The 25,777-nt window shown below is 47.2% G+C and overlaps 2 protein-coding genes across 2 annotated transcripts in view; one reads left to right on the top strand and one right to left on the bottom strand.

Moving 5' to 3' along the window:
* LOC126014494 (ribonuclease P protein subunit p38-like) overlaps nucleotides 1-25,777 on the bottom strand; it is a 113,221-nt gene that overhangs the window by 58,391 nt on the left and 29,053 nt on the right. The gene's annotated exons all lie outside the window — the stretch shown is intronic.
* LOC126014467 (protein artemis-like) lies at nucleotides 726-25,033 on the top strand. Its single transcript, XM_049777777.1, has 14 exons — nucleotides 726-834; nucleotides 3,991-4,042; nucleotides 6,828-6,912; nucleotides 8,117-8,176; nucleotides 11,233-11,288; nucleotides 11,933-12,034; nucleotides 12,765-12,837; nucleotides 12,996-13,136; nucleotides 15,086-15,187; nucleotides 17,203-17,339; nucleotides 18,650-18,704; nucleotides 20,047-20,135; nucleotides 21,378-21,472; nucleotides 24,151-25,033. The coding sequence occupies exons 1-14, from the start codon at nucleotides 726-728 to the stop codon at nucleotides 25,020-25,022; spliced, it is 2,028 nt and encodes a 675-aa protein (XP_049633734.1). The 3' UTR covers nucleotides 25,023-25,033.

The following is a 25,777-nucleotide window of genomic DNA, read 5'->3' as shown; positions in this document are numbered from 1 at the left end:
CGCAGAACACACACACAGAATAACACACGCAGAACACACACACCCCACACGCAGAACACACACACGCAGAACACACACACACACACACACACACACACACACACACACACACACACACACACACACACACACACGAAAACCCCAACCCTATCAGCTCCCTAAAATGGAAAGAGTACTGCCAGGGAGGCCCAAGAGGTCCTTCCACGTCCCCGAAGAGAAACGCAAGTAGAGCCTATATACTTCAGGGCTCTGCAGCCGGGAGTCAGCTACAATCTTCTCCTAATGAATTCCTTGCGATTATCCCAGGAATAATGGGATAATGATGGGAAAGGGAGGAGGCTGAGCGGGTCGAGTCAGACCTAAGCGAGCTCACAGCTCTGCATCCCGCTCTGCTGGCTGCATGGGTGTTCGGGTCCCGAGCACACGGCCGCAGCAAAGAGCCATCAGTGTGGTTGGTGCCCAGGCCTTCCCGCATCCTTCCCTGCATCCCCGGACCTCCCTCCGCGCCTGCGCTCTCTGAGCATCCCGGCGCTGGGCGGTGCCGAAAGCCGTTCGGCCCCGCCCCCTACACCAGCTCCCCGTCTGTGATTGGAGAAGACCGCGTCCGGCCGGCCAATGGGGAGGCGGCGGTAGGTTCCCGGAAGTGGCAATGTGCATCTGGGTTCCCGGGAGTTTCTGTCTGTCTGTCTGTCTGCGGCAGGTTTCGGGGAGCCGGCGCGGGCGCGATGAGCTCTTTCGGCGGCCAGATGGTCGAGTACCCCAACATCTCCATCGACCGCTTCGACAGGGAGAACCTGAGGGCCCGCGCCTACTTCCTGTCGCACTGCCACAAGGGTGAGCCGCGCGGGGTCCGGGGGCCGCAGGACCGAGGGGCACCCACTCCCAGGCGTAGCAGGTGCCGCGCGCGCCTCGGGGGAGCGGGACTGGGGGTGCCGGGGTGCGGGAAGCCGCGTGCGTGCCTGGTCAGGTCGGTGGGGTTGGGAGTCCAGCAGTTTTTGACAGCTTCTTTTTAGCGGGGGGGGGGCGTCACACCCGGCGGCACTCAGGGGTTACTTCTGGCACTGCGCTCAGAAATCGCCCCTGACAGTCTCAGGGGACCATATGGGATGCCGGGATTCGAACCACCATCTTTCTTGGGTTGGCCACTTGCAAGGCAAACGCCCTACCTCCATGCTATCTCTCTGCCCCCACCCCTTTTTTTGGTTTTTGGGCCACACCCGGTGAAGTTCAGGGGTTAATCTTGGCTCTGCTGCTCAGAAATCGACCATGGTTTGGGGCACCATATGGGACGCCGGGGATCGAACCCAGGTCAGCGCGTGCAAGGCAAACGCCCTACCGTTGTGTTATTGCCCCGGCCCCCAGGATGCGGAATCTTAAGCTCCAGCTTTGGTACCCTGATGTCCAGCCCTTTTCCCAGCCCTTATCTCACTTGGTTTTGCTGGGCGTGGGAAGGAGTCAAGTCTTGTGAGGTGTCACTTGGGGCTGGAGCAGTAGTGGTACAGTTGTTAAGGCACCTAGTGTGCAAATTGGGTTCAGTCTACAACATTCCATAGGGTCCCTCGAGCACTGTCAGGAGTGATTCCTGAGTGCAGAGCTCATTTGATTTGGACAGGGGTCTTCCTTGCATGGGATGCAATGAGCACTTGCATTTTAAGCTACCTCCTGGGCCCTGCCAATTTATTTATTTTGGTTTTTGGGCCACACTGGAGGCGCTCAGGGATTACTCTTGGCTCTGCGTTTAGAAATCACCCCTGGCTTGGGGGACTGGGACGCCAAGGGATCGAAGCCAGACGTCCATCCTGAGTCAAGGTGTGCAAGGCATTACTCTTGGCTCTGCGTTTAGAAATCACCCCTGGCTTGGGGGACTGGGACGCCAAGGGATCGAAGCCAGACGTCCATCCTGAGTCAAGGTGTGCAAGGCAGAAGCCTTACCCCTTGCGCCATCGCTCCAGCCCCTTTTCACCAGCTTTAAATCGCTGATGTTGGAGGGAAAATACCTGTGCCCTCTTGCTTAGAACTCCCAGTCCTCATTCGAGGCCCATCTGGACCTACCTTGTCTCTGTGTTTGTTCACTGACACTGGAAAGTCCTGGAGCATCTTGATTTTTTCGGTCCAGCTCTGCTGGCAGCCACCTTCAGGCGTGCTCAGGAACTTCTCCCAGCTGAGCTCATGTAGAGTTTTTCTAACTGCCTTTTCTGCTACAAAGCGTCCCTCTTAAGAGATGGGGCCCCGAGCTATAGACTATCAGTAGAGCGCTTACTTGCATTCAGTCAATGCAGCTTGAATTTCCTGCAGCCCATATGGTCCCCCAAACACTGTCGGGAGTAATGCCTGAGCACAGAGCCAGGAGTAACCGCTGTGCACCACCAGGTATGAACTAAAAACTTAAAAAAAAAAAAAAAAAGAGGCAGTATAAACATATGACATGCACAGGACACCCCAGTTTTATCTCTGGTACCACTTCTAGTCCCCTCAGCAATGGTAGGAGTGGTCCCTGAGTGATCCACACCAAGTGAGGCCCAACACCACTTAGAATTCACCCTTTGCGCTATCTCCCTAGCATCTATCTCCCCAGCAGGGGCCAAGGATTCCCTTACCCACATCCATGCCAACTCTGGTTATTTAGTTCTTTTTGCTGTGTGCCAGTCTCCCTGATGAGAGGTGGAAAAAAATCTGTTTTCATTTTCATTTCCCTGAGAGTTAGTTCTGCAGAGCATTTTTTCTCGTTCTTACTGACCATCTGTATGTTCCCTTGAGGAAGTTTCTGTTCATCTCGTCTCTGCATTTTTTTGGGGTGGGGTTGATTGTTTTAGTTTCTTGTTCCGGTTTGGTAAGCATTGCCAGTTGATGTTTCTTTTCATGGGTCTCAAGCCCAGAATTCAAGCTTCTTCTTCAGGGCTCAGGGTTCCTGCCCTGGTTGCTCTATTGTAGAAACCTTGACTGACCTCAGCAATTGCTCACTGATACTGGTAGGGGTTCAACTGGTTTTCTCCTCCTGTTCTTTACACGTCACTTCTTCCAAATGTACCAGTGAAAAAAGTGTGACCCTGTTCGGTCCCCATTCTTCATCTCAGCAAAAGAACTCCAGTACTCAAGCGGGCTTTTTCTGCTGCCTCCAACACCCCATTTCCTGTGCAGCCCCAGATGCATATAGGAGCATTCAGGTGCTTAAGTGGGGCATCTGGCTGTCTTGACCCCAAGAGTAGGACTAACCGCTACTTGGAGATTACCATCACCCAAACAGGAAAAGAATCCTGTGGTCAGGGACCTGGTGAAGCCATCTGTTGGTGCCTGTGGTAATTAGGATTAGAAGCCCTGCTATGATCAGAGGGCAGTGCTTTCCTCCATTCACTCTTGCCTCCAGTTACACTTGTGTCCACTCACACTTGCCTCAATCCTCTTCCCTCCAATCATAAGACCCTCCAATCACACTCTCTACAGCTTCGTCTTTGGGTGATTTTCTTGTAGCGCTCTCTGATTTCTTTAAATCTTTGGTTGTGCATGGCCTTAATGACAGCATGACCCACTAGGGCCTAAAGGTCTGGAATTTGAGAAGGTGGTGAAGGAAATTGTTTTGTGCATTTCTGGATGAGAGCCTGACAGTTATTCTGTAGTAACTCTGCCTAAGAGGCTAGGGATGCTTCTCCAAGTTGTTGTTGTTGTGGTGTGTGTTGGGGTCAGACCTGCAGTGCTTGGGAGACCATCTGTTTCTGGGACCCTGTGCATGATCGGTACATACTCTGCCATCTGGGACACCTCTCTGGCTCTTGTGGCTTCTCTTTGTGAGGGACAATCACTTTTCCACTGTGCCTGCCTTCTCTTCTTCAGCCAAATGTAGTGCCACAGTCCAGGTTAATGGTTCTACTTATCAAAGTAAAGTGACTTCCTAAAGTTTCTTTCCAAAAACACAAGAAGAACAGATTTTCCAGTTTCATTGTGCTAAGGAATTCTAAAAAAATAACATTTATGTTATTGATGTACTGTTTTTAGATCATATGAAAGGATTAAGAGCGCCTGCCTTGAAGAGAAGGTTGGAGTGCAGGTATGTTATTCTGGGCTTTGCTGCTGGTGTTGTGTGCAGTGGGGTGGGGGTTGGAAGCTGGAGGGCAGAGACAGCAGTGGTATTGGAGAACACCCTGCCAATAGTTTTCTATCCTGTGTGATTTTTTTTTTGGTTTTGTTTTGTTTTTGGGCCACATCCAGCGGCATTCAATGATTACTCCCAGCTCTGCACTTAGAAATAACTCCTGGCAGGCTTGGTGGAACATATGGGATGCTAGGGATCAAACTTGAACTCATTGGCCACGTGCACGGCAAATGCCCTTCCCACTGTGCTAGCACTCTGCCTCTCCCTTTTTAAATAACCCTGTCAATGAATGAAAACCTTTTATAGAAAGTAGCTGGAGGGCCAGAGAGAGAGAGAGATAGAGTGCAGTCGGAATGGCACTTGCCTTGTATGTGGCTAACCCAGGTTCCATCCTTGGTATCCCATATGGTACCATTAGTGCAGAGTCAGAAGTAAGCTGGGAAAAGAAAAAGTAAGCCAGGAGCACTTCTGGGTGACCTCAAGCCTGCCCCAATCCTAAATATTCCACCCTCTAAAATAAAACACCTCTAAACTGCACTACCCCTAAAACCGAAAAACCAGAAAAGAGGTGGTATTGCAGGGACCACAGCTGTGAAACTCTGAGCCATCCAGATCAGAAGAGGCCAGTATGGGCTTGTGATTCCTTGCATTTAACATTATACTTGAGTCATCTGTGCTGATAACTGCAAGATTAATTTTGTTTTGCTGTGTGTGTGTGTGTGTGTGTGTGTGTGTGTGTGTGTGTGTGTGTAGATGGATGTTCTATTAAAACGAATCACATTGCACTGTCACGTTTTTCTGACAGCCGAGCTAGAATGTTCCTACCCATTAGCCATTGCTTAGAACTATTTGCCACTTCTCTTTGTGCGAAGGTTCCACTGATTTGATTTGACTTTGGATTCAGAGGGTGTCAGGCTTCTTGCTACACGAGCCCAGCAGTGCCAATGGGATGGTGGAGTACTGATTAGTACTGATTGAGAGCGCAAATTCTGCCACTGCCTGCGACCCCTGGGGACCCCGGCCCGAAGGGTGGACGAGGGTCACGAAGTTATTCGTGAGTCACGAAGAGAATTCTGACCTGGAAAATAAAAGAGGGCTGGGAAAATTGATGGACTCAAGACGAAAATCCGATCAAGAGTCCAAGTTTATTGAAAAGGGAGCTAGTTTTTATAGCAAGCATGAGAACGTTTTCAGACAAAAGAGGGGAAGGGGTGGTTCAGTACTTTTCCATCATAACATTCCCATACATCACATATTTTCAGGGAGGTTATTAGTGAGTTATACATTTACTAGCAGTGATCAGACTTTTACTATGCCTCTACTATAAGTGAACCTGTTATACATTAACTATAAGTGATCCTGGGATGCTCTGTTCTGTTAACAATGCTACAGATCTAATCTCAACTTGTAGCCTTTACATAGCATGTTTGTTCTTTATCCAATTACCTCTGGTAAAAGCTTTTTTTATGGTCAGCTTTTTCTTTTTAGGTTCATGGGGGAAGCACCACCAGTAACCTGTCACATACACAGACTTTTTGTCTTCTCAGGCATCAGAGACTCCATATTGCTCTCTAGTTAAAGGGCCTCCAACAACTGCCTATACCTCAGTCCAGCTGTTTCTTTGAGTGCCCATAGAGTTGGGCCTTGACTGGGAGTGCATTGTATTAAGTAGCTCAGATGAAAGCCCCTTTGTGCTCAGCCCCCCCACCTCCTCTCAGCATCTGAGAATTTTTGGCATAGATTGTAGTAATGGTTTCTCATTTGCTTGCATACTGAGATGCCAAAAAGGTTAGATTAGTTGGCCAAGGTCATGCAGCCTGTCAGGGGAGGACTAAGGAATCTCAGTAGATTTGCCTGATTTTAGAGCCTATGTATCAGTTACTTTGCTGTGTAACAAGTGGTCCCAACTCATAGTGCATAATGCCTTAAGTGCCACTAGTCTGGTGTTCTCAAAGTGTTTGTGCTTGTGGTGAAGGCGCTGTACCATCTCAACTGCCTGAGAACACTCCAGCTCTTAGGCATAGGGGCACATGGGTCTCTGGGAAGACTCTTCAGTTTGGTAGTTTCAGGAATCACCACGTGTATGTCCTAGGACCTAGGTCACTCGTGCTCTGGGACATGGTCCTCGCTGAGAAGAGGCCATATTGCCCAGAGATGCAGCCCTGTTCCACCCACTCAGGTTGCTGGGGAAGGAGTTTCTGAGGGTTTGCCCAGGTTCACCAGGAGGTTAAAGTAGACCCCACCTACCCATGGGAGAACTCCCACATCCAGTTTGTAGAAAGAGTCTATGTGGGGCAGTGTGGAGGGCCTTGGTCAGTGGATCTTCCCAGGCACCCACTCTTCCCCACCACGAAATGGTGAGTTTTAAATGTCTCAGGAAAACTATTTCTGCTCCCTGAAAAATGAAGGAAGCAGATGGTACATGATGGGAAATGGGAGCCTGCCCCCCGACTTCATTCTTCAGAGATAGAGGAGGGTATAGCACTGTATTTCCAGGTGAACTGGCCATATTCAGCCCCCAACAGAACAACACTGAGGGATACAAGGGTAGAGGACTCCCCTTGGCCTGCTTTGTCCCTTCTTCCCACTCCAGAACGTCCGAGCTCACAGGATGTACATGGGCCCCTCTGTGCCCTCTTTGTCTCTGTGCCACTGACTGTTGCTAGGAGATCCAGTTCCTGGATCCAATGGCTCATGGGGGCTGTGTGTTTTAGCTCTTACCCTGTATTTTCCTTTCTAGTTTGAAGGTTTACTTATACTGCTCACCGGTTACTAAGGAGTTGTTGCTAACTAGCCCGAAGTACAGATTTTGGGAGAAGCGAATTGTAAGTTTTATTTTGTGAACAACACTCATTCTCTTTTGGAGTGGGATCTATGTTTGGAGGGAGATGGAAAGTAACCTTGGCATCATGCAAAGCCCAGTTGCTTATGTTAGTTTCTCCTAACCCAGACCCACGCTGGCCTTTAGGTATAGATATGCTGCCTTTTCAGTGTTGCTAATTCAGGTTTCTTGTCCTTTCGAGATCTTGACCCGGGTTCTGTTTGTTTAAGCTCATTGACTCTATTGCTATTAAAATTTTTTGATTTGGGGGCCACACCTAGAATTATTCCTGGCTCTGCTCTCAGGAATTACTCCTGTTGGTGCTTGAAGGACCACAGGGGATGCTGGAGTTCGAACTCGGGTTGGCTACATGCTAGGCAAACAGTCTCCCTACTGTGCTGTCTCTCTGGCCCCTAATTATACTCTTTAAATAGTTATAATATCACCAATAGATCCATCTATATTTGGGGGAAATGAATTGAACTGATGGACTGTCATAAGACAAGAGGAATGCCCAGAATTCTAATTCTAAAATTCTAAAATAACTCATTTATTTTAGAATTCTAAAAGAATCTAATGGAGTAGGGGTTGGAGAGTTGCTCCAAAGGGCCTTGGGCACAGTGTGTCCTCCAAGCACTAAGCTGGTGATGACTTCACAGCATTGACTCAAAAGATACCCCCCTAAAGAAAGGGTAATTCTTTTTTATTGGAGAGTGGGAGCAGGGCACACCAGTGGTGCTCAAGCGTTTACTCCTGTCTCTGTGCTCAGGGATCATTCCTGGCAGTGTTTGGTTGACCCCAAGTGGTGCCAGGAATCAAAGTTGTGTCTAACATGTGCAAGACAAACCCCTACCCACTCACTATCTCTTTGGCCCCAGAATGGATCATTTTGAATGTGACAGAATAAAATAGATCTGTTCATTGGCAGCATTTTTTGTGTGGTGCTGAGTTTCACACAAGCAAGCCAAATGCTCTACAGCTGAGCCATAATTGGAAAGTAGATCGTAAAGGAAGAGCAATGCAGGGATGGTTCAGAGAAGACACTAAGGTGGCCCAGGAAAGGCTGTTGGAACTTTGCCATCTTTCCAAGCTGTTGGCACAGTGGTTAGCACTTAGTGAATGGCAGCTAGAACTCAGTTCCTCTCTTTATTTCAGGAAAGTCATGAAGAAGTGATGATTCAGGAGTATCTTTTATTTTATTTTAACAGATATCAATTGAAATTGAAACTCCTACTCAGATATCTTTAATTGATGAAGCATCCGGTGAGGTAACCAAGTATTAAATGCTGTATTTTCCAAAAATATTTACTTAGTACAAAAATGATGATCTTTCTCCTGGACTCTGAGTATTTGTTTTCCTTTGTTCTATTAATTTTCCACTTGAATTTTATTTTCAAAAATATAAATTGATTTTTAACTTAACTTTTATTTGTTGTTGTTGTTTTTTGGTCACATCTGGTTCTGCTCTCAGGAACCACTCCTGGTGGTGCTCGGGGGCCATACAGGATGATGGGGATTGAACCCCAGATGGCCACATGCAAGAATCCTCTCTACTGTACTCTTGCTTTGGCCCCATTTAGTTTATATTTTATTCAAATACATTAATTTTAATTGTACTATTTTACGACATTTTAATTTATGTAACTTTATTTGCTGTCATATTTTACATACTTAGGTTTTACATAATTTTATTATATTAATTCATATATTTAAATTTTATTTATCAAAAATTTTAATTTAGTTATTGAAACTCATTTATTTTATTTTTGGTTTTGGAGGCACATCTGGCAGTGCTCAGAGTTTACTACTGTCAGTGCTCAGGAAACCATATAGGATGCCAGGGATTGAACCCTGGTCAGCCATCTTCAAGGCAAGAGCCCTATTTACTATACTGTCTATTCTGGCCCCTAAAATAAAATAATCCTTAAAATTTAATTTGATCTCTGTATTTCATATAAAATATATTTTCTTTAAAAAGTTATACTTCATTAATTTTATAATTTTATTGGATTTTATTATTGATTTGTTAAGGGCTTTTTTTGTTTGTTTGTTTGTTTGTTTTTGGGTCATGCCAGGTGTCGCTCAGGGGTTACTCTGGGCTCAGAAATCACTCCTGATAGGCTTGGGGGACCATATGGGATGCTGGGATTCGATCTACCTTCTGTCCTGGATCAGCTGTGTGCAAAGCAAATGCCCTACCGCTCTGCTATCTCTCCGGCCAAGTTATTATTATTTTTTTTTGGTTTTTGGGCCACACCTCGCGGTGCTCAGGGGTTACTCCTGAATGTCTGCTCAGAAATAGCTCCTGGCAGGCACGGGGGACCAAATGGGACACCGGGATTCGAACCAACCACCTTTGGTCCTGAATCGGCTGCTTGCAAGGCAAACGCCGCTGTGCTATCTCTCCGGGTCCTCCGGCCAAGATTTTAATTTTAAAATTAAATTTGATCTTGTATTTTAACTTAATTTTTGTCATTTTTTATTTATTTAATTATATTGAATTATTTAGTTGAATTTATTATTGTACTTTATCATATTGAAATGAGTTAAATTAGTTTGTAATGTTTACTTCATTCCATTCTATATTATTTTCTTTATCATAATTTGTTTAAGTGATCTTTTAATGTATAGGTTTGTTCCTTTTATGTATTTTATTCATTTTACTTTTTTTTTTTTGTTGTTTTTTGTTTTTTGGGCCACACCCGTTTGATGCTCAGGGGTTACTCCTGGCTATGTGCTCAGAAATCGCCCCTGGCTTGGGGGGACCATATGGGACGCCGGGGGATCGAACCGCGGTCCTTCCTTGGCTAGCGCTTGCAAGGCAGACACCTTACCTCCAGCGCCACCTACCCGGCCCCTCATTTTACTTTTGAAGTTTATAGCTTCATTTGATTGTGTTTTATATTTAACTTGATTTAATCCACTTTAATCCCATTAATTTGACATCCTATTTAGTTTATAGAATTCATTAATTTTATTTCATTTCTCTTTCTCTTTATTCCCCTGATTCATTTTTACCTGATTCATTTTCTGACCCTGTTCTACTGGCACTCAGGGCCTCCCCAGTTCTTCCTGGCAATGCTGGAGACTGAGTTGGGGTGCCCAGTCCTGGGTCTCCTGCATGCCAAGTTTTCACCCAGGCTCCTGCACTGTCTGTTCATTTTGTTTCATTTTATTTAGCTTAATCTTATGGCTTTTAACTTAATTTGCTTCCTTATTAATTTCTATTTAAAATTCATTTTGTTTAATTATCTCAAAGATTTTAATTTAATTTTACCATTGTGTTTTTTTACCTTAATTTTGTTCATTTTATTTTGATTTTTTTTTCCTGGTGCAGGGCCGTAATGGACTGTGGTTGGAACTTGCTAGGGTGTCTGACCTCAGCTCCCATCTAGTACATTTCCCGGTCAGTCAGTTGCCGAGCTTCACACAGCGCCCCCCAGTGGTCCTCAGTGCCTCCTACTTGGAATGTTTTCACCTTCCCCAAGAAATCCCACAGCTTTGAGCATTGGTAGTGCCCTGCCGTCGTCAGACCAAGTTAGCTTCTGTCTTAATGGATTTGCTTCCTTTTTTTTTTCTTTTTTTTGGTTTTTGGGTCACACCTGGCAGCACTCAGGGGTTACTCCTGGCTCTACGCTCAGAAATCGCTCCTGGCAGGTTCAGGGGATCATATGGGATGCTGGGTTTCGAACCACTGTCCTTCAGCATGCAAGGCAAACACCCTACCTCCATGCTATCTCTCCTACCCCTGTTCTGGAAATTTCTGTCAGGGGAACATTCAGGCTTTGGGCAGGGTCAACCCTTTCCTGGTCTGCCCAGTGCCATGTCTGTGACCCGTCTTCTCCAGTGGCTCATAACGATCCTGTCACTCTTGTTTAGGCTCTTTCTGGTATTTGGCCAGAGCTGTGGAGAACAGTGCCACCAATACTCACCAGATCAGCCCTGCAGATAGATATATTGCCTTGCCTGTCTTTTCCCCAATGCCATTGGAGTTTGATGGCACAAAGTCCTCCCTTTTGCAGGTTAGAGGGAGGCTAAAAGGGAGGAAGACACATCCTACTCATATTACAATTGTATTTGGTGATACAAATACAATATGAGGCAATAATTCCATGGATAAGGCACTTGCCTTGTATGCAGCCTACCCTGGTTTAATCCCCAGCAGCGCATACAGGTTCCTAAAGATCAGGAGTGATCCCTGAACACAGAGTCAGGAGTAAGTTCTGCACACCTCTGGGTATGGCCCTTAAACCAAAACTAAACAACAACAAAAGCATTTTATTTGCTGAGTCCTTGATTACATCTTGTTTTCTTTTCTTTCCAGAAGGAAGAGGTGGTCGTGACCCTTTTACCAGCTGGTCACTGCCCGGGATCAGTGATGTAAGAGGCTATTTTACCACATTATTATCTCTAAAAGGGTATGAAGGACCTTATTTGTGGAGGAGTCCCTTTTCAGGGGTTAGAAAATATCTAAGGAAGGGCCAGAGCCATAATAGAGTAGAGAGGGCACTTTCCTGGCATGAAGCCAACCTGGAATCCATCCCCAGCTCAAAATGGTCCCCCAAGCAACACTAGGAGTGATCTCTGAGCACCATTTGAAGTGACCCCGAAAACTGAAAAAGAAAATGTCTACGGACACTTGATTATTTTTCTGGCAATTTCTTTAATCTGTCTCCAAATCATATTTGGGAAATTGAGGCAAGATCATTTGAAATGTGACCTTATTTGGGGGATGGGGGATATGGTGCTGAGGACAAACCTAGCTGTATCTTTTGAGCCCCAGAAAGACTTTTGTCCCCAAAGTCTGTCACAGTGGCTGTCCTGGGCTTTGGCATCTTCCTGTTACCTGGGCTCTCTCTGTCCAGTGTAGTGGGGACTGGTCTCTCCCAGGGCAGCACCCTAGGGGGCACGGGGTACAGCCATTATCCAGGAACCTGTCGACTGGCCGCATGAACGGAAGCATCTAGTGAGGTCCCAGTTCACTTTGAGCCCAGCATGATCACCAAGACACAGTTCCTTTGCAGGTTTCTGTTCCAGGGCAGTCATGGGACCGTCCTGTACACAGGTGACTTCCGACTGGCCAAAGGAGAAGCAGCACGCATGGAGCTTCTGCACTCGGGGGGCAGGTAGGAGGGGTTATACGTGTCAGGCCCAAGTTCAATCCCCAGAGCCATTTGTGGTCCCTGAGCACCACCCATGCTTCCCTGAAGAGGCCCCCTCTCCCACAACTTTCTGGGTGAGCCGGGTAACCAGCGAGTAGAGAACAGCTGCTGCCAGTGAGCAAATTGCCAGGTGTGGGGGAATCCCTTCATAGTCATTCCCCAGATCACCATCTAAAACTGGAAATCAAATTGAGGTGTCATTCAAAACACTCGAAAATGGACATTTTCTTCTTAGAGCCTCTTAGCTGTCTACTACCTAAGGGAGGGATTTATAGGGCTTGGCTGACCTTCATGGAACCATCTTTTGTAATGTTTTACTTTGATTCACTTTTTAGTTTTTGGGCCACACCCAGAGATGTTCAGGGATCATTTCTGGTGGGCTCAGAGGACCATATGGGATGTCAGGGATTGAACTCAGACACATACGAGGCAAGCAAATGCTCAATCCACTGCATTATCTCTTAGTAGTCCTCCCAATTTTGATTTTGGTTTTTATTTTTGGTGCCTGGAACCAACCCGACTTTACCACTCAGCTACATCCCTGCCTATAGTTTCCATAGCTTATGAAGCAGAAATCATATCTCGGCAGAGTGGACAGAAACGAAACCTTAGGGAAAATGGAATGCCCCCCAAAAGATCTGACATAGGACACTCCGGATGGCATTTATTAATGCTTGTTTCCTCTTGTTTGCAGAGTGAAAGACATCCAGAGTATATATCTGGATACGACATTCTGTGACCCGAGATTTTATCAGATTCCAAGTCGGGTAGGTGTGTGAGGAGATGGCATGCAGGGCCTGGGCTTGAGTCTATGGAGGTGGCCTTTGGGTCCTCCTGACCCTGCTGGCATTGGTGGCTGAGTCGGAGGAGGGCTTGCAGGGTGCTCTGGGAAGGATGCTTAGGGCCTGGGACTTGCCCTGTACAGGGGGAGTGCCTGAGCGGCATCGTCAAGCTGGTGGGGAGCTGGATCACGCGGAGCCCCTCGCACGTCGTGTGGCTCAACTGCAAGGCCGCCTACGGCTACGAGTATCTGTTCACCAACCTCAGCGAGGAGTTTGGCATGCAGGTACTGCTGGACCACTAACATCTCTGCATTCCCCTTCCAGGACCTGTACGGGCCTTGCTTCCTGTCTCTCTCTCTTTCTATCCATCTCCTCTTCCAGGACCAGTGCGGACCTCTCTTTCCTTCTCTTTCAATTCTCCCCTCCCTGCTGCTGTGTACCCAGCTCCAGAAGCATAAAATGCTGTTTTTTCCAACCAAGGGGCAGGAATTAAGTGTCAGGGGTGAGTCTGAACTAGGAAACACGGATTATGGGTCAGCTCCCACAAAGGGCATCAGACATCCTCGTCCACACATGTGTCCTGGGTGTTGTGTCACCCACAGTCCCTGCTGGGATTTCTGGTCCAAAATGTGTCAAGATTAATATCTCCGCCAAGGCTTCTGTGGGTCTGCGTGGGCCTGGCTTGGGAAAGCGCTTTCTGCTGCTGATTCCAGATGGTTCCATCCAGGCTGCCTAGAGCTGGCTTTTTGGGCCTGAAGTAGCATTCCAGAGTGTGTGTGAGGAGGGCTGTCTTGGTGCCCCTTTCCAGAGGGCTCTGTCAATTGGATTTTCTACAAGGTGCTGCTGGGACTGGCTGGCCATTGCAGTTCTCCCTTTTTGGGGGTGTTTTTGGGTTATATCCAGTGGTGCTCAGGAATTATGGCTCTGCACTAAGAAATCACTCCTACATTCAGAAATCACTCCTGGTGGGCTTGGGGGACCATATGGATGCTGGGGATCGAACCCAGGTTGGCTTTGTGCAAGGCCACTGTGCTATCCCATTGTGCTATCGCTCCGGCCCCATTTTGTACTTTTTATCATAGATTACCCCTCCCCTCCATGTCCCCACTAACAGACTTGTGTCAAGAACTTCAGTTATCTACAACCTCATTTAGTAAATAAAAAGATTTTTTTTTTGTATCTGATCTGGGACAAATTCCTTCCCCCTCCTTCCCCTCCCTGCTTCCTTTCTTCTGTCTTAATTTTTTGCTTCCTAACCCCTTTCTTTACTCTCTGCCTCCTTTATATTCTTAAGTTCAAAAATATTGTATTGTTTGGAGTAAAGCTGCCACTTTACTATTTGGTTATGTCACAGCCTCTTGGCAAGATCAAAAGTTACAATCTCTTACTTATTAAACTCTTAATAAAGCTTCATTTATTTTGGGGGTTAGGGGGTGGTTTTTTACCTTACCTGGTAGAATGAAGGGCTCCTGCCTGCCAGGCCTGTACTCCAGCCCCATAGGCTCTCTCCCTGATCCAAACAGTGTTTTGTTTCGTTTTGTGGCTACACCAGTGATGCTCAGGGGTTCCTTCTGGCTCTGAGCTCAGGAATCACTCCTGGTAGTGCTGAGGGACCTTATAAGATACTGGGGTTCAAACACAGGTTAGCCCCTAACAGAGTGAGAACCCTCCCATTGTACTATCTCTCCAGTCCAGAAGAGAAGTTTTGAGTAAAACTGATGCTCTGGGACAGGGAACTCACAGTAAGCCTGCCTAGCAGGGATTTGGGATTCCATCCCTGGCCCTACAGGATACAGCCCTGCTGTCCTGACACTGCGAAGGCTCTTTGCTTAACCACCCTGTTTTGATACATTAAAATGTCTGAACCTTGAAATTGCAGAACAGGCCAGGACTAGAAATTTCTTCCAGGATCCAGATGTTGGGGCTGGAGAGATAGCACAGTGGTTAGGCATTTGCCTTGCATGCCAACCCAGGACGAACGGTGATTCAAATCCTGGCATCCCATATGATTCCCCGAGCCTGCCAGGAGTGGTTTCTGAGTGCAGAGCCAGGAGTAACACCTGAGCCTCTGGGTGTGACTCAAAAACCAAAAAGAAACAAAAAACCAAAAACAAAATGGGATCCAGATGTTGTCTTCTGAGGCAGCAGGACAAGGAAAGGCCTCACTCACCCTGAACCATTACACTGGACTGTTTGTTCCTGGATCCTCATCTCTTGGTTGCGCCTTCTGCAGGTACACGTGGACAAACTCGATATGTTCCGGAACATGCCTGACATCCTACACCACCTCACCACGGATCCTGGCACCCAGATCCATGCCTGCCGGCACCCGAAGGTACCCGACAGCCAAGATACAAGTGCCAGGCCCACTCTCTGGTGCCCCCAGGATGCCGGGATCCCAGGTAGTGAGGCCTAAGACACAGCCAGCTGCAGATACTAGGCACATTCTCCTCTTAGTAAAATGCATCAGATGCATGAGGTGCAGAATTTTGTTTCTTTCTCTGAGGTATAAGAGTATTTTATTTGTTTGCAGTGCTGGAGTATCAATCCTAGCTCTCATGCATGCATGTGCTCGACCACTGAACCACATTTCCACCCAGTGACAGTCTTTTAAACAATTAAGGCAAGAGTCTGGTTTGGGGTCACAATGGCTCAGGGCTGACTTCTGGCTCTGTGCTTTGGGGACCAAACATATTCTGTGCTGGGAATTGAGCCTGAGTCAATTGCATTCAAGGCAAGTATTTCATGCTATGCCTTTGCCTCCTCAGGATGTTGTTTTGTTTTGTTTTGTTTTTTTAAATTTTGATGTGGGTGGGTGAAGTGGGGGTTCCAACAGGGTCAGCAAGTGATTCGAAGCAGGCTTGAGAGTCTCCTAAGCTGTTCATGCAGTACTCAAGGGAGAGCGTAGGGCCAGGTATAGAGCCAGGATCAATACCAAATACCAGTATTCTCTCTCCCTGGTTCCCAGAGAGGAATTCTTGGTCACGGCACAGAATGTTTGGCTTGATGTCGCTGTGAAAGAAAGGTTATCAAGGGAAGGAACTGTTTTTGGTGGTTGGTCAAGTGTAGATTATAACTTGCACCTAGGAATTTATTCACCCCTTATCATGTGGACACACACCTGTTCACTTGAGGAATGTCTGATAGTGTTCAAGTTGACATCCATGTTGGCCCTGAGAGTCAAAGACCACCTCTGATAATGTAAGGTACAAAAGGGAGTTTATTTGGTTAACCAACGTCCGAGCCTCATTCCACTAGGGGAGTCTTGGTAAGGACCCCGAATCAAATTTTCAAGCAGTTTATGTAGAAATTACAAGCATTAACAGAACATTAATAGTATAATTGTTTCATTGTGTTGATGTCTTAATTAATCACTGATTTTTATGGCTTATCCTTGGTTGTCTAGGGATACTCTTGACTCATATCTTGGTCGTCAAGGGATAACCTAATACAGAACCTGGTTGGTTGTCGGGGGATATTCTGATATAGAACGTGGTTGTCGGGGTGAGGGGATACTCTGATTCAGACCCTGGTTGGCAAGGGTTATTCTGATTCAAACTTTTTTTTTTTTTTTTTTATCAAGGGATTCTTTTTCCAAGCTCACCCAACCCCTACGTCCTTACTTTTGGAGGACACCAACTTTGGTTTTATTTCTGAATTAACTCTTGCTCTGCCTTCAGCCAGGAGTGGAAAAGTACTCTTTACTAGGGTTTGGGCTTGTCTTAGTCTAGAGTTCCTTAGGGGGAGAATCTTGGTTCTTACATGGGCTGGTCACAGTTTTGTACTATTAGGAAGTCTTTGGTCCTATTTTCTCTGGGGTTTGTAATCTCTCAAGTACTGCAGCCCCTGCCTTGTATTTTAGTGCTGATCAGCCTTAGGCCTCATTTCTTTTTGTTTTGTTTTGGGGCCACACCCAGTGGTGCTCAGGGGTGATTCCTAGTAGGAAGGGGAGGGAAGGAAGGAGAAAGAGAGACTTGATGGAGGGAGGGGGAGAGGGAGGAAAGGGGAGAGAGCTAGAGAAAGTGAGAGAGAAGGGGCTCAAGAACCCAGTCCCATCCCAGCATTCCCAAGTGCAGGCTGGAGGTCCCCAAAACACAGAGCATGTTGGGGATACAGCCCTGAGACCCACACAGCCAGACCTTTTGGGTAATGCTGCTTCCTAGGATCTTAGCTCAACCTCCTGAGGACTGCCTGGGAGACCCTCCTCACCAGAAACATCTTTAAAGAGCCGGCAGTGCCTTGCCCCGGATTCACCAACTGTTCACCAGAGCCACACCTAGGTGTTTTTGTCCGGGGCCTGCATACAGACAGATGGGAGCACTGATCTGGGCTCCTTGCATCCTTTTTCAGGCGGAGGAGTATTTCCAGTGGAATAAACTCCCCTGCAGCATGACACCCAGAAATAAGACCCTCCTCCATACCATCAGCATTAAGCCGTCCACCATGTGGTTTGGAGAAAGAACAAGAAAAACAAATGTAATTGTGAGGTGAGGAGCCCTTGGGGTGAACCCTGCTTTCAGGTAGATTTATCTGAAGTCGCACTTTGTGGTCTCATTTTATTTAAATGTCCTTTAGCTAAGTTTGAGGATACTGGACTCTTTTTTTTTTTGGTTTTTGGCCACACCCGGCGTTGCTCAGGGGTTACTCCTGGCTGTCTGCTCAGAAATAGCTCCTGGCAGGCACGGGGACCATGTGGGACACTGGGATTCGAACCAACCACCTTTGGTCCTGGATCGGCTGCTTGCAAGGCAAACACCGCTGTGCTATCTCTCCGGGCCCTGGCTTTTTTTTTTTTTGGCTTTTGATTTTGTGGGTCACACCCGGCAGCCATTCAGGGGTTCCTCCTGACTCTGCGCTCAGAAATCACTCCTGGAAGGCAGGGGGGACCATATGGGATGCCGGGATTCGAACCATCATTCGTCCTGGATCGACTACGTGCAAGGCAAATGCTCTACCACTGTGCTGTCTCTCTGGCCCCAGCTTTTGGCTTGATTTTAGTTAAGGGTTACATTGACCATGATCGGGGGTTTCCAGGCTCTCCGCTCAGGACTCACTCCTGGCCATGCTCAGGGACTATAGGGAACGCCTGTCGAGCAGCCAGGTGCATTTAAACGCTCTCCCAGCTCGTGCCCGAGGAAATACTGTTTAAATGCTGCTTAAAGATGCAGCTTCTGGGCCCAGAGAGATAGCACAGCGGTGTTTGCCTTGCAAGCAGCCGATCCAGGACCAAAGGTGGTTGGTTCGAATCCCGGTGTTCCATATGGTCCCCGTGCCTGCCAGGAGCTATTTCTGAGCAGACAACCAGGAGTAACCCCTGAGCAACGCTGGGTGTCACCCAAAAACCAAACCAAACCAAAACAAACAAACAAACAAAAAGATGCAGCTTCTGACCTGCTGACTGGTTTCTCCTATGTGGATGGCTAACTGTGAAAGTCTGTCTGCCTTAAGGTCATCACACCCCAGCAACATTCCTTTCAAGAATGTTTGGCACCTGTGAGAATTCTGCTAAGAAATCCTTTCTGTCCCAAGAAGAATTTTTTGTTGTTGTTTTGTGCCACACCTGGTGATTCTTAGGGGTGACTCCTGGCTCTGCACTCAGAAATCACTCCAGGTGGTACTCAGGGAAGCAAATGGGATGTTGAGGATCAAGACAAGGGCCCTCCCCACTGAACCACTATTATCTCCCCCCTCTGCATCCCCAAATGTGTGGCAGTTTCCTATGGGAAATGAGAAAGCTGGAAAGAGAGAACTTGGTTCTCTGGAGCGGCCTCTTGAACATGTTATCCTTTCCCTCTAGGACTGGCGAGAGTTCCTACAGGGCCTGCTTTTCCTTCCACTCTTCCTACAGTGAGGTAAGAAGATGCTTCCATTACCCAGCTAGTCCAGATCCATCATCTCCCAGGCTGCAGGTTGGTGGTTGGTCCCATTCTGCGGCCTCCAGCGTCTCTTTCCCTGCTGCCATCAGGGAAACATCCCACAGATAACGATGGCCACAAGGCCACAGGAAACTGCTTTTCCTTCATAGACTTCTCTGGTTCTAGTCGCTTTGTATGGAAGAATCCCAACTCTGGGCTGGAGAGAGCTCAGTCGTGGGGTGCTTGGATCACATTTGGAGACCCAGACCCCAGTTTCTGGTCCCCACAGTTGACTGCCTGCTGCACAGAGCGGAGCACCGAAGGGGGCCCCCCAGCAGGAAGTACCCCAGGTATACCCCAGGTATAGTCAGTCCATTAGGGCTTGTCTGAAGACGCTCTTCAAATTTGGATCTTTCCCCAAATTTATATTATAGCAGTGTTGGAGAACTAGTCTAGAGTGCTGGTTCTGCATGCAGGAACTGAGGGGTTTGATCCCTGGCCCCAGGTCAGGGAGTAGCATCAAGGATACTTTTTTTTTTTTTTTTTTAATATCTTGACTTTCCCCCCAAAGGGGTAGGGGGCAGAGACCTCGCACAACCATTAAGGTTCCTTTTTGTTTGTTTGTTTATGTTTTGGGGTCATTCAGTGATGCTCAGGGGTTACTCCTAGCTTTGCACTCAGAAATCGGTTCTGGCTTGGGGGACAATATGGAAGGCAAGGCCCTTCCGCTGAGCTATTGCTCCAGCCCCAAGGTTCTTATTTTTGAGAGCCAGGAGTAGGCCCCGAGCACTCCTCAAACCTCTCCCAGTCCCTTGGGGTTGCTCACTTGGTAGGTCACAAGTACTGCCAGCCTTAGCCTTTCACTTCCTGTAATTGGCTACACTCAGTTGAACTCAAATTAAACAGGATGACCTGTTAAACAGGGGATTAAAGGTCAGACACTCTTTGAGTCCTGATTACCAGCACCCCATCTCTCCAGGCACCTGAAGAATGTTTCAGCATCCTGGTCCCCAGGTCTTAAGCACAGGTCGCCCCTGTTCTCAGTGGCTCCCGGGGATTCTGTGTAAACCCCCCTCCTGCTTTTGCTTATTTCCTTTTAACAAATTTATACCTAGATTTTCTTGTTTTCTTTTTCTTTTTCTTTTTTTTTTTTGTGGTTTTTGGGTCACACCTGGCAGTGCTCAGGGGTTGCTCCTGGCAGACACGGGGGACCATATGGAACGCTGGGATTCGAACCAATGACCTCCTGCATGAAAGGCAAACGCCTTACCTCCATGCTATCTCTCCAGCCCTGATTTTCTTGTTTTCTAACCACAGTCAATTCTGCTTTTTCCTCTAGATTAAAGATTTCTTGAGCTACATCTGTCCTGTGAATGTGTTTCCAAATGTCATTCCTTTAGGCAGAACTCTGGATAATGTGAGAGAAATGTGAGTGGTTCCTGTAGCAGGCCAGATGTGTGTGTGTATGGGGAGGGGCAGAACTCTGGATAATGTGAAAGAAAAGTGAGAGGTTCTTGCAGAAGGCCAGAGGGGTGTGTGTGTGTGTGTGTGTTGGGGGGGCTGACAGTGAGAGGAAAGGCTCTGGGTGTGTGTGTGTGTGTGTGTGTGTGTGTGTGTGTGTGTGTTGGGGGGGCTGACAGTGAGAGGAAAGGCTCTGGGTGTGTGTGTGTGTGTGTTGGGGGGGCTGACAGTGTGTGTGTGTGTGTTGGGGGTGGCTGACAGTGTGTGTGTGTGTGTGTGTGTGTGTGTGTGTGTGTGTGTGTGTGTGTGTTGGGGAGGCTAACAGTGAGAGGAAAGGCCAGGATAATGCGAGAGAAAAAGTGAGAGGTTCTTGCAGCAGGCCAGAGGGTGTGTGTGTGTGTGTGTGTGTTGGGGGGGCTGACAGTGAGAGGAAAGACCTTCAGATGTGTGTGTGTGTGTGTGTGTCTGTGTGTGTTGGAGGGGCTGACAGTGAGAGGAAAGACCTTCAGATCTTCATGGAACTCAACTTGCAGTTGCTAGAAAGACACCAATTTGGTAAGATTCTTGCAAGAGACAGAGCCAAGTGATAGCACAGTGGGGTAAGCATTTGAGCTTACCTGGGTTCAATCCCCAGCATCCCACAGGGTCCCCAGAGCCTGTCAAGAGTGATTTCTGAGTGCAGAGCCAGGAGTAACCTGAGTGCCACTGGGTGTAGCTCCAAACCAAAAAATTAAAAATTAAAATATGGAGGTAAGGTGTCTGCCTTACAAGCGCTAGCCAAGGAACGGACCGCAGTTCGATCCCCAGCATCCCATATGGTCCCCCCAAGCCAGGGGCGATTTCTGAGCACATAGCCAGGAGTAACCCCTGAGCGTCAAACGGGTGTGGCCCAAAAACCAAAAAAAAAAAAAATTGAAATAAAATGGGACAAGCTAGTTCCAATGGATGGAGAAGGGGAAGCAACCATGATGTGGCCCCTGAAGGCCAGGCCTTGGCACTGTGGCTTTGCCTTTTCTCCATCCTTAGGTAGCACCTACCCCAGACTATTTTGGTGCTTTTGTTTAGGGCCATTCTAATGAAATAAGCAAAACATTGCTTTCCTGGTTTGAAATGCCATTGTAGAATCTCTTTGGGATAGTTTGTATTTCTAGAAGAGAGCCACCCCATTTTCACCCCATGGAGAAACAAAGTTATCTTATGTCATTTCAGCTTGAAGCCATTATGCCGATCTCCACAAAGTATCACGCCCAAGTACAGGCCACTTGGGAAGCTGAAGAGAGCCAGAACCACCTGCCCAGACTCAGGTGAGCACACCATGGTTTCCAGGGCCAGGCGTCCCTACAGGCCTGCCCTGCTGTGAGCAGTTACTGGTGAGCCTGTCCCCACTCTTGCTCAGGCTTGTTACTGTCAACGGAAAGTGCCAGCTGGTACTAGATAAAACATGGTGGGAAGAACTTTCTGAAAACGAGGCAATTTCAGCTAACCTGCAGATTAAGTCAATTGCCTTAAGGTTCATTATTCCTGTTCAGAATCTTGAGGAATGGGTCCTCAGGCTCTCTAGTTGGATATCTACAACTTTGGTACTCTTTTTTGGTGGTGGTGGTGGGGGGCACACCTGGCTGTGCTTAGGGCTTACTTCTGACTGCACTTAGGGACCACTCCTGTCAGGCTTGGGGGATCATATGGGATGCCAAGGATTGCACCTGAGCTAGCTGTGTGCAAGGAAAAGACTCCCTGCTGTGCTATCATTGGCCCACAACAGTGACCCCAGTGTACTCTTCTCGGGCAGGACAAGGATTTAAGGCCAGGCTTTCTCCTGGGATAGTGTTTTAGAGATGAGACTGCACAGGTATTTATAGGCAGGAAAGCAGCTGGTATCTTTGTACATATAAGCTCCCAAATATACACAGTACTGAACAATAATAAATTTGCATCTCATAATTGAGGTTATTTAGAACTTGTAATTTTTACAAATAAAACGACATGCTTTGTAATGTTTCTCATTATTGTTGGGTGAACTTCAACAGTGGAAGGCAAAATTAGATATTTCTTCCTTTTAGGAAGTTTAGGCCCAATTTACACAGACAGTGTGTAAATGCTATTAAGGATATCACTGTGTATTTTCTCAGGGTTAAATGACTTTTCATCTTCATAAAGATTTTATACTTTTAGGTTCTAACAAGGTATAAATATACTCAGGATAAATCTAATTATAGAATTTTTTTGTGTGGCACACATGTATGTTTATAGCAAAAAAGCTTTTGACAAATTGAAGTATTCTACAGTTGAAACATAACACTGGTATATTTATTGATCACAGGATATGAAAACAGAGATAATGAGAATTTTGGGATTCTAATGAACAAAAAAATATCAGTAATCCATAAGTTAGAAACATATTGTAGACATTCATCTTACTGTAGGGGCTGGAGTGGTGGAGCAGTGGTAGGGTATTTGCCTTGCACACAGCTGACCTTGTATGGACCATGGTTCGTTCCTCCGGTGTCCCTTATGGTCCCTCAAGCCAGGAGCGATTTCTGAGCACATAGCCTGGAGTAACCCCTGAGCATCACCGGATGTGGCCCCAAAACAAAAACAAAACTCGCAAAAAAAATCTTACTGTAACACCTCTTGTAGAAAAAGTTATGACTACTTAAACAATTTTAAATTGGGCTGGAGCAATAGCACAGTGGGAGGGCATATACCTTGCACACAGCTGACCCAGGTTTGATACCTGGCATCCCAAAATGGTCCCTGAGCCTGCCAGGAGTAATTTCTGAGCACAGAGCCAGAAGTAACCCAAGTGCTGTCGGGTATGGCCCCAAAATCAAAACCAAACCAATCATAAATCATTTAACATGTGACAAGGCAGTTAGCATTTTTGGGTTGGTGTGGGGAGGCCTACATCCAGCAGTGCTCAGGGCTCATCTGACAGGGCTCAGGGTACTCTGTGGGGTGTGGGGGATCAATAACATATTGGCCATGTTCAAGGCTATACTATCACTCTGGCCCCTTCATGCTTTTTCATAACAGTATTTAATAAGCTCCTGAATCAAGAGAAAAAGGAATCTTAGTAGCATTTCACTTTTTCAGGCTATGACAGGAGAGCATGTTTGTGTTCCCCACCTCTGATTCACCATTTTAAAAATGCAAGTGGCCTAGTACAGTCTCTTTCCAGATGCTGAGGACTGTGAAAAGGGTTCTGCTTACTTTGTTCCTGCCATGGGTGACTGGGTCAGTATTTTGGATCCAGTTGATTTGACAGGTCTCTGTTCTCCAAAGTATGTGACAGAGAGCAGAGAGGGGAACTTGGGCATTCGCAGCTCACAGTTTGGGAAGCCAGGACTATACCTAGCAGATGGACTGTGGGCTGGCTCTCTCGTGTATAGGGGCTACTTTCTACTCACATGTTCCTATGAGGGTATAACCCACCTCAACTCTTAGACTCACCATCTCCCCAAGGTCCACCAGCAGGTGCTAAAGGGACTTGGGCTTCTCTTAGATTTGAGTAAGGGGGGCAGTCTATACTGCGACAAGCAGGTATCAAAAGTGCCCAAAGGAAAGGGAATCTCTTTTCTTTAGTAATTGAACTCCCTCCTTTAGCTCCAGTAGAGAAGTGGGAAATTTCTTCTAATCAGTGGGTTTCCAAACCTGCCTGACTTTAGAACTTAAAAAGTAAAGCCCAGATTGGAGGGTCTGGAGAAACAGAGCTGTGAGGTTAAGGCACTCTGTGGTGCTGAACTCAGGGAACATCTATCTACCTTCTCACTTTAGCTGCATACTTCTAGAAGTTTGAAGTACACCTGATGATTGTTCAGAATATTTCAGGCTTTTCTGGTTGAAGAAAAGAGCTGTCCCTCTCTTTAATCAGAAATGGATGGGGTAAAGCACCTGATTCTGCACTGCAAACCAGAACTCCAAGCCCATCTTGGAATCTCTTTGCAATTCTTGCTGCTCACATACCTGCTTGCTTGTCCTGCAGAGGAGGAAGATGAGCTCTTTGACGATCTCCTGCCAGTTCCTCTGAGGCACAAGGCTCCGGACCAGCCAGCGCTGCAGCTCGCCGACTTCCCGTTGGCTGCAGCAGCTCCTAAGCAACCCAGGAAGCCGGCTGGCAGGAAGCTGGAAGGACGACCGGAAAGCACAGACAACACGCTGGCCTGTCTCGAGGCGAACTTTGTTGACTGTGAGGAATCCAACAGTGAGAGTGAGGAAGAAATACAAGCGTCCCCCTCACTGCAAGGTGTCCCGTGTCACCCACCAACAGCCGAGCTAGACACACCACAATGGGACACCTTCTTTAAGAGAAGTAACGAGACCACAGAGGATGGGCTGGACCACTGCCCGGCATCCCCCAAGCCTTTCAGTGACTCGGATGGGGACTCCACACACATCTCCTCGCAGAATTCCTCTCAGTCCACCCACATCTCCGAGCAGGGAAGCCAAGGTTGGGACAGCCAGTCCGACACCGTCTTGTTGTCCTCCCAAGAGAGAAACAACACAGATGCGACGTCCTGGAACAAAGGTGGCCACAGAACCAGAATCAAAGAGAGTTTTCCTGCCTCTTCCAAGGACGCTATGTTGGATGCAAAAACCAGAGAGGAGGATGTAAACAGAGCAGCGAGGGCTGAAGAACTGACAGGTAGTGATGGGAAAAACCGACCTGAGGAGACACCGGCACGACCGCTCAGTGCTGTTGCTGCAGATTCACCGAGCTCCTCAGATTTCGAAATACCCTCCACCCCAGAGGCCGAGATTCCCACTCAGGAGCACTTACAGCTCCTCTATGAGAAGCTGGCCACAGGCCAGAGTGTAGTAGTCGAGAAAAGAAAAAGGTCCCTTGCAGATACGTGAAAAAACATTTTTAGCACAATGAAACCCATAATAAATGAAATGAAATGGGCATATTGAAATGTTTTTGGTACCTAAAAGGCAGCGGAAGGGCCAACAGAGCTACAAGAGGGAGAAGTTAGGGGCGGGTGGAACAGTTCCAGCTGCAGGCTCTATCCAAACACAGTAAGACACTAGGAAGAGCCAACAGTGTCCATCTAGAAGCAATGTCCTTCAGGTGATTTCAGGTAGGTTCAGAGAAAAAGATCCACCATAAATGTTCTAAGAAACCTGTCTCTGTTAAATGTTCTAAGAACCTGTCTCTATACATTTTCTCTAAGCCACAGAGACATAATCCAGATATATTGGCACTGAATCCATCCAAATGTGCACAGCGAAACAAGAGAAAGGAGAAAGAGGAGTCATGGGACTCCCATCTTGGGGACAGTTTGGGTCCAGCAGTTACTGGATGAATTGAACCCAGCTCCCTACCAGCAGCACCCATGGGACTGGCCGCTGGGGAAGTCAGTGGCTGCGCCACTCCCCCAGATTATGTGACTAGAGCCTATTTACACGTTTGTCACAGCACTCAAAGGGGGCTGGTTATATGGTGGAGAAATGAAAATTGAAACTAGAAAAATCAAAGCCATAGAGAACACGCTTTGACAATGACAGTAGAGGAATGTATTCAGCCGTCAGATGTCGCTAAAGTCCTTAGATGCCAGCTTAAGAGGTCTTATTAACATTGATATGCTGGGGCCGGTGAGGTGGCAGTAGAG

The sequence above is a fragment of the Suncus etruscus genome, chromosome 7, assembly GCF_024139225.1.
Source record: "Suncus etruscus isolate mSunEtr1 chromosome 7, mSunEtr1.pri.cur, whole genome shotgun sequence".
Taxonomy (NCBI): Eukaryota; Metazoa; Chordata; class Mammalia; order Eulipotyphla; family Soricidae; genus Suncus; species Suncus etruscus.
The sequence above is the reverse complement of the archived record's forward strand: the minus strand, read 5'-3'. Positions and strand labels throughout refer to the sequence as shown.

Bases quoted from the DNA above. Each gene is read 5' to 3' on its own strand.
- LOC126014467 (XM_049777777.1), top strand. From the start codon at position 726: ATGAGCTCTTTCGGCGGCCAGATGGTCGAGTACCCCAACATCTCCATC. The intron at 4,043-6,827 runs GTATGTTATTCT...TTTCCTTTCTAG, and splicing joins AAGAGAAGGTTGGAGTGCAG to TTTGAAGGTTTACTTATACT. The intron at 15,188-17,202 runs GTACCCGACAGC...ATCCTTTTTCAG, and splicing joins ATGCCTGCCGGCACCCGAAG to GCGGAGGAGTATTTCCAGTG.